Raw genomic sequence first — 8913 nt, forward strand, 5'->3', positions numbered from 1 at the left:
CACCCAACTACTATATAAAAACATTTTGTGCCCATTTTGATGAGCTACTCCTCTCGTCTCCACATCATCTTCACTCTTCAAGTGAATTCATTGGCAAGAACAACCAATGTCAATGCCCATAAAACCAATGTCTCGCTATCGTACACAACTATCTCATGTTTGGTATATAAATTACATTTAGCACTCTTTGTAGTGTTCCTCTATTTTGTCTTTTCAATCTTGTGTTCAAGAGTACATTTTAGCCATTGCTACACCACTTCTAACAAATACCTATCTCAACCTTCATCCACCTTGCTTGTCATAACACTACTATATCAAAGAAAAATTAAATACTAGCCCACTGTCAAAGTTCGCTCTTGATTGCTTATTTCCACATCTCAATTTTACTATACATTAATTATACTAATATATTTCTCCAAAAAAACAAAACAATCTAAACTAACTGCACTTTAATGATTTTTGAAGTATTTGAAAATTCTTTTTTCCTTTAATGTAAAGTAATTTTCCTTTTTTCATATTTACATTAGTGCCTTCTCAAAAACAACCCAAACATATTGGGAGTGAATTGACTTTTTCTATTAATTAAATTCCAAGGATTGCAATTTAATATTTCTATTACTGTTCTCAAAAAAAATCTGATCATATGGGACACAAGATTTTTTTGCATTAATTGAAGTTCAATGCTAAAAAAGATAAATCTGATCACACTAGACACGAGAGATTTTTCATATTAATTGAAGTCTAATGCTTACATTAATACTTGTAGCTAAGGGTCGCCAAAATACACGACTCCCAACTCAAGCATGTGGTCCCATTACATCCATCCTCAAACCCTGGGTTAGCACACCACCTCACTACCACTCTTGACAAAACTCTGAAGACATAAGTTACATGCTCCAAACACATGTCACAGCACATAGAAGTCTGCACTCCGAGCAAGCAACTGATATTAGCCATGGGGAGGATGACTTATGAACACAAACTAATCTCCTAACTCATCAAGATACAAAACTAAGCCTCATAACGGAAAAGATATATGTAACCAACAACATAGGCCATTTGCCACTGGTGGTAGCTCAGTGGACAGTACTCATAGTTGATAACACCATTATATGAAACCAATAACACAGGCCAATTGACACCAGTAGCTCAGTGACCAGCACCACTGCACCACTGAGCACTCATAATTGATAATATACACTACACCAAACCGTGGCACACTGATAACTAGGAATATAATTAGCATAGCTCATATGTCACCAGTAATATAGGCCATTTCACCCAGACAGCAAAGCATAGTCACACCATTACTAGCAACTCCATCCAAGGCCAATCTTGAATGCATATAAGCAGCTTAACTGTGTAGCTCATATTAAAAAACAACAGTAAAACACAATTGGCAGATGCCTTAAGACACTGGCATTTTCAACAACCAAAATTCATTGAGTCAACTGCATAATTTGCTCATTTCAAACTTCTCTGAATACAGAATTCAACTCTCACAGCCAGCTCGTTCACTTTTCTTCAATGCCATCATCCCATGTGTCAAACCATTTAACCAAGCTTTTTCTTACAACTGCAAATCACAGCCTCCCATCAACTCCCAGCTCATTTCCCTCTCCCATATACAGCGACTCACATATCCAGGAGTCTCTCAACAACTTTACACTTCGCAAACACATTCCTAACAGCACACAGTTCACACGCAGCCTCAAACTTCTTCTCTTCATCTCTTCATTACACCAGATCAAGTGGGTTCCTTCTAACACACCCACTGAGGGTGAAATTGTATCCTCATATCTCAACCAGCCAGAAGCTGGGACTTTTCTGGAAATCATTGCCTTCTTTCATACAAGGAGGTTCCATCTTCCAATCACGCAATTCTTCTCTTCATTATGTCAGATCAAATGGGTTCCCTCTAACACACCCACCAGAGGGTGAATATTCATCCTGATATCTCAACCAGCCAGAGGCTGGGACTTTTCTGAAAATCATTCTCTGAAAATATACAAGCAGGTTCAATCTTCCAATCAGTACCATAAGGCATACCCACTGAGGATTAAAACCCATCCCAATATCAGAGGTTCCATCTCTCAACCAGCCAGAAGCTGGGACTTGAAAAATTATTCCCTGCTAACATACAAGGAGGTCCCATCTTCCACTTACTACCATCAAGCAAGCAGTTAGAACCCAGCTCCAGTAAGATGGCTTAAATAGAAGTTCATTCCTGGTTCCATGTTTCAGACCTACTGGTTACCTCTCAAATCACAAAAAATATTTGCACCCAACTGATTTTTCTTCCGTGTAAACAGTTCACTCCAAGAACTTGCGCAACCATAAGCAATTCACTCCAAGATAACTTGCACAACCTCCTTTGCCGACCCAATAACTGGGCCTGACTCCACTGACATTAAACAATTGTTTCCTACAAGATAAGTTGCCTACCCAATACCTAAGCCTGACTCCACTGACATTAACCAATTGTTTCCTACAAAGTTACACTTGTTTCCTCAATGGCGTGACTTCCTCTACTTGTCCTTCAACTACCACACCTATGAAAGACACTACCTCAAACCATTGCATCTTGACACATGGAACATACCTCGTGTACGACTGGGTTGTCCTTATTTAAAGGGTCCGCAGAAATCAGCACCCAGAGGCCTGCTTGACAACCTTATGCCACCTGCACAAAAACCACCAAAAAAAAGGCACACTCCCTTCGCAGGTATTACCCTGATCAGGTTTTGAGGGTCTGATCTCAGCCTGCTTTAGAAGCAAGCACCCCTGGTGCCCATACAGATTAATCCCAATTCTGAGGAAAATGTGGTACTAGGAAAAAGCTAAAACATGTCCATTAACGAGTCATTCATTTACATCAGGAAAACCCTGAGAAGAGAATTATCAACCTTAAAAGAGACCACAATAGGAAGAGTACTATCAAAGCAAAGCAAAGGCCACATCAATCTACACAGAGGCAGAGGTTTCATCCTCAGCAGAAGCCAGCACAAGTTCTGGGTGCACTCCCCCCAGCTTGTACGTCCCATCAAGAGCATTGGGCAACCCAAGCACTTTAAGGGCAAGATGTGCTGCTTTCTGACCGGATACCATCATGGCACCAAATGTAGGACCCTGTGCAAATGAAAACCACAGAAATTATAATCCGAGAGCAACTTGCATTGGAAAATCTATGACCTGAACAATTCAGACAATAATCTGCATCAGAAGATTATACAATGATACAGTGCAGACAATAATTTGATTCCAATGCAAACACTAATTTGCTAAAATATAAACCAAGTATGTGTTATTCTACAACACACGAATGACAAATTCCAATTGGACAGAAGAATGTGACAGAATGTGCATAGCAACCTACAGCACATGAATATCAAATACCAAATACAAAGAACAAGGTGAGAAAAAATGCAGGGCAACCTCTGAATCCAGAAAACCTAAAAGAATAGGCAGCAAAAACTAATCAACCCTAGACAACATGCAGACAGACTGGAATCGGACAAAGAAGATAGACCTGACAGAACATACGACAAAACCTACCAAACTGACATGAATACAGACTTAAAATATCCAACGTCGAAAGACCACCTGGCCACATGCTAAATCTAACAACACACAGTGGATTAAAAGACTCACCATCCTAGGTGAGCCATCGATCTCAGCCACCTCCATCCCAGTGACAATCATTCCTGGAACCACCTCTCGGGTGTGTCTTACAATGGCATCTTCAGCAGTGTTCATGTCAAGCGCCTTCATCCCAGGCACCTTGTCAATCATGCCGATGCTCTTTAGACGCTTCACCCCCGTGGCACCAAAGGGACCATCGTGGCCACATGAGCTCACCACCACCTTGGACTCCATGACATTGGGATCCATGCAGCTCTGGGTGTTGTGGTTCATGGAGACAAGGGCCCAATTGGTGACGACACCAGCGACCCGGTTCTCTTTAATGATCAGATCCTCGGCAGCGACAGCATTGAACAGCTTCACATTGGGCTTGGCTAAAAGCTTACTCATGATGGTGGACGTGAACAGGGCCGCATGATTGATCACCACATACGTATCTTGCTCGTCGTAGGGCACGCCGATCTCGTCCAGGAAGAGGTGCGCTGGCTTCCTGACCACCATGGCCGAGAAGAGCTGGCCGCCCAGCCATGCCCCGCCCCCGGGGCTCACAGACTGCTCGATAATGGCGACTTTGATATTAGGATTTTTGCTGAGCTCATAGGCGCAGGAGAGGCCTGCAGAGCCGGCACCCACGATGACCACGTCGGTGTCAGCATGCGTGATCATGTCGGTCATGTAGCGGCGGGTCATCTCGCGGGAGACAATGGACTCCTTGATGGGTTCGAACTTGAAAGAGGAGAGGTCGTAGCGGGGGTCGCGGTAGAGGGAGGCATGGGGCAGCGCGGCGGCACGGAGAGGGAAAAGGCGGTGAGGGAGGGCAGGGGCAAGCCGGAGGCCAGAGAAGCAGGTCGAGGAGCAGGAGGAGAGGGGTTCCTTTGAGAAGCAAAATTCAGCGGTTGTGAGGCAGGAGATGGCGGTGGCGGCAGAGCAGGCCATGGCTTCAAAGACAGTGCTGAGAGTCGCCCTTCTACAATCTAGTGAAGAGGAAAGGGGGGGTGTGGGGGGGGTTTGCCGCCAGCAACAGGATGAGATGCCAATTGCAGGGATTGCAGGCGTATGAGAGAGAGGAGAATAACATGGTCTTATAGAAGCCTTTTCAGTTTCTTTTTGTTCTTTAAGTTTATTTTCTACGGGGGGGAATTGAGATATTTTTTATTGCATCACTTAGTGCATTTGTTCTTCAAGTTTATTTTCTATGGGCATTGAGATATTTTTTATTGCATCATTCAATAATGCATGATGAAGGGCCAAGAGGATTGTTTTTTGGCCTCTCGTGAAGTTAGATAGTTTTTTTGGAAAGATTTTGGAGTAAGAGCCCCGGCACGCGCAACGCATCTTACCCACACAAGCAAGGTGACTGTTGCGCGTGCCGCCCACACGTGCAAGTTGACTCCCAACTAAGGAACCTTAGTTGTAGCATATGAGGGCTCTATGGAAAGCCCAATAACTAGCGGACTTCTTATTGAGAGCTTTGCTTACTACTATATTATTTTAACTATAGGTTCGAACCTCCAGAGGGCTTCCCGAACCTACTCCCTTTTCCAAACCTCCTTTCTTTAATCAAAACCCCCTCCTCTCCTCTCTTTCTCACGTGTAATATCTCATTTTCTCTTCCCCTTCCCTTTTTTTATTAAAGCCTCCCCCTCTTACCTCCCTTTTTTAAATTAAAACCCCCTCCCCTTTTTAATTAAATTCCTCCCTCTTCCCCCCCCCCCCCCCCGCCCCTCTCTCTCATGTGTAGGGCTTAGGCTCTCTCTCTCTCTCTCTCTCTCTCTCTCTCTCTCTCTCTCAAATTAAACTTTTTAATTTAAACTTTTTTAATTAAACATTTTAAAAGTTTTTTTTAATTTAAAATTTTTCGAACATAGTTTTTCACACACTTTGAGAAGGAGATAGAATAAAAGAGAGAGAAAGAAGAAGAATAAGAAGAATAAGGATAAAAAGAAGAAGATGAAGAGAGAAGGGGGAGAAAGAGGAAAGAGAATAGTATTTTTTTAATTAAACATTTTTCTTCTCCCCCTCCCCCTCTCTCTCATGCGTAGGGCCTAGGTTCTCTCTCTCTCTCTCTCTCTCTCTCTCTCTCTCTCTCTCTCTCTCTCCTTAAACTTTTTGTTTAATTAAAATAAGGAGATATATATATATATATATATATATATATATATACAAATAGCAAAAAAGAAAGAAGATGAGAGGGAGGGAGAGAGAGGGGGGGGGAAACAGAGAGAAGAAATATATAGAGAGGAAAAGAAAAAAGGAAAAGAGAGGAGAGAGGGGGAGAGAGAGACACAGAGAAGAAAATGAGAGAGAGAGAAAAAGAAGAGAATGAATTTGAATATAGTGAGAGAATTATAGAGAGAGGAAAGATAAAATTTAAAAGAAAGAAAGAGAATTATAGAGAGAGGAAATATGAAATTTAAGAGAGAGAGAGGAAAAGAAAAAAGGAAAAAAGAGGAGAGGGGGGAGAGAGGCAGAGAGAAGAAAATGATAGAGAGAAAATAAGAAGAAGAAGAGAAAGAATTTGAACACAGAGAGAGAATTATGGAGAAAGGAAATATAAAATTTAAAAGAAAAAAAACTTTATTTTTAATTTAAATAAGGATATATATATATATACAAAGAAAGAAAGAAAAGGAGAGGGAGAGAACAGAGAGAAAGAGAATTATAAAGAGAGGAAATATAAAATTTAAGAGAGAGAGAGAGAGAGAGGAAAAGAAAAAATGAAAAGAGAGGAGAGAGGGGGACAGAGAGAGAGAGAGAAGAAAACGAGAGAGAGAAAATAAGAAAAAGAAGAGAGAGAATTTGAACACAGAGAGAATTATAGAGAGAGGAGAGATAAATTTTAAAAGAAAGAGAAAAGAAAAAGATTTAAAGAGAATAAAAAAAAGAAAAAAGAGGAGAGAGAAGGAGAGGAGAGGGGGAGAGAGAGAGAGAGAGAAGAAGAGAGAGGAAAAGAGAAAGAGAGATGGAAAAAAAGAGAAAAGAGAAAAGTCTTTTTAAAATTTAAATATTTTTTGAGAGAGAGAGGAAGGGAAAGAGGAGAGAGAGGGGAAGAGAGAGAGAGAGAATATAAAATTTAAAAGAGAGAAAAGGAGAGAAGAAAAAGATAAAATTTAAAAGAGAGAAGGAGAGAAGAAAAAAAGGAAAATTAGGAGAAATGGGAGAAGAAGAAAAGGGGACAGAGAGAGAGAGAGAGGAGAAGAGAGAGAATATAAACATAAAGAGAGAATTATATATAAGGAAAAGATAAAATTTACATACTTTAAGAGAGACTCAGGGGGAGAAAGTGAAAGAAGAAGAAGAAGAGAGAGAACATGTAGAGAGAGAAAAGATAAAATTTAAAAAGAGAGAGAATAAAAATAGAGGAGAAAGAGAGAAGAAAAAGAGAAGAAAAGTGCAAAGAGAAGAAAAGGAGAGAGAGAGAAGAATATTTTTAAAAAGAGAATAAAGAGAGAGAGAGAGAGAGAGAGAGAAGGAGAAAAAAAGAAAAAACAAGGAGATGGAGAGAGAAGGAAAAGAGAGGAGAGCGGGGGAGAATAAAAGGGGAGAGAGAGAGAGAGAAGAAAAGCGGGGAGAGAAAAAAAGGAGAGAGAGAGAGAGAACCAAGAGAGGGAAAAAAAACTAAAATAGAAGGCAAAGAGAGAGAGAGAGAGAGAGAAAATTAAACATAGGGAATTTTGGGGGGGGAGAGAGAGAGAGAGGAAAAAGAGGCAAGAGAAAGATGAGAAATGGATTGTTGAGCAAAGTTGCCGTGCGATGCTAACTTCGCTTGCTGCTTTTGCGACAGCGAAGCTATTGCGAAGCGGCCTAGCTTTCTGTGCACGCGAAGTGCGCGCGCTAGTACCTTTATTAATGACTCTCCAGCAAAGTTGTTCGCCCTGCCATGGACTGTTTCAAGGAGGGTTTTTCAAAGGTTTTATAAGAACACTTGAAATGGTCCACTCAAAACATGGGAGCTATTTCCATATCGGTTTCTCATTAGAAACAAGAAACCTCTTTTCTAATAAAACTACTAGAGCTATTCACGGAGGGATTCCCATTTGGAAACCATTCTCAGGTTAGAAAGCGGTCTTCATCCATTCTTAGGTCACATTAGGGTTTTTCAAAACCACCTTTGTCTTTTTGCTTTAATATTAATATGCCCAATGCTTTCTCCAACCAACACCTATTATTAGCTCATGACCATCCAAAAATGGGGAGAGAGGGGTAATTGTTTTGAGCCATCCAAAAATGGCAAGAGAGGGGTAGCTATTTTGGCCAAACCTTGGAAATGACCACTTATAACCATCCAAAAAATGGGTGAAGGTTTTTGGTAAAAACACCAAGGGTGGGGTGTTTCCCAAAAAACAGGGCAGTTCTGGGAAAAGCCTTGGAACCTCCCATGTGACTTTGAAGGATTCCAGTGTTTTGGGGGAAAACTTTCAAACCCAACCACCCCCCCCCCCCCCCCGAGGGCGACCCCCCAAAAAAGAAGAAGAAGTGAAAAGAGTTTTATTGGGGATTTCTAGTTTTCTATTTACAAATGTCTCCACATGGGGCTTGAAATTAAAAAATTTATTAAAAACATATATTCTCTATACCAATCGAGTCCCTTTTTCTCTATTTGGAAAGAAGGGCATTTGCCTTTATCCTTTTTCTGAAAAAAGGTAGTGGTTTCCAATTCCCATACCGATTTTTTCCCAATGGTTTAAAAAAAACTTAAAACCACTCCAAGCCACTTGGGGACTTTTCAAATTTCCTCCAAAACCAACAGGTTTCCTCAAAAACATGTCATGGGGGGTGTCCTTCCCCAAAACCCTTTCCATATTTGGACTTCGCAAATGTGAAGACTTTAGAAAATGTTTTTTATGAGAAAGACCAAGGCTAGACATCATGAGTCAATTCTAAATGTGACTTTAGAAAAGAAATTCTTATTATTATTTAAACAAAAAAGGGGATTTCCAAATATGCCCCCCCCCCCCCCCCCAAATAGAGGGCATCTCATTTTCCTTGAACTTGAACACTTTCCATGTGGGAAAAGGGGCTATTTTCTCTTATTTTTCCTTGGAATGTTCAACATCATGAGCTACTCCTTAGTCTAGGTTTGTTGTGGTGGGAAAGCACAAGTTTGAAAAGTTATAGCTCATCTCTTCAAATATTATCATCATTAACAAAAGTCACTTCCTTCATCTGTGAGGTGAAAGGGTTATGGTATCCATCTTCTTTTTTGCACAAATACTTGCATCAACACACTAGAAACTTCTTTGTCATTCAAATGAGTCTGAACCCACCCTT

At 40.8% G+C, this 8913-nt stretch overlaps 1 protein-coding gene across 5 annotated transcripts; it reads right to left on the bottom strand.

Moving 5' to 3' along the window:
• Positions 1–676: 676 nt before the first annotated feature.
• On the bottom strand, positions 677–4661 carry LOC148034085 (thiamine thiazole synthase 4, chloroplastic-like). 5 transcript variants are annotated; one of them, XR_015691428.1, is made up of 4 exons: positions 3652–4661; positions 2907–3129; positions 2603–2784; positions 677–924 (listed from the first exon to the last, which is right to left on the bottom strand). XR_015691428.1 is itself a non-coding variant. In XM_087682076.1 (2 exons), the coding sequence occupies exons 1-2, from the start codon at positions 4576–4578 to the stop codon at positions 2965–2967; spliced, it is 1092 nt and encodes a 363-aa protein (XP_087538202.1). In that variant the 5' UTR covers positions 4579–4661; the 3' UTR covers positions 2825–2964. The 5 variants fall into 5 exon arrangements, 1 of the variants encoding a protein (XP_087538202.1); XR_015691427.1 differs by lacking the exon at positions 677–924 and adding an exon at positions 1349–1998; XR_015691426.1 differs by lacking the exon at positions 677–924 and having other exon boundaries at positions 1349–2763.
• Positions 4662–8913: the final 4252 nt, after the last annotated feature.

This window comes from Lygodium microphyllum, chromosome 7, assembly GCF_053477565.2.
Source record: "Lygodium microphyllum isolate KBCC chromosome 7, Lygodium_microphyllum_v1.1.10, whole genome shotgun sequence".
NCBI lineage: Eukaryota > Viridiplantae > Streptophyta > Polypodiopsida > Schizaeales > Lygodiaceae > Lygodium > Lygodium microphyllum.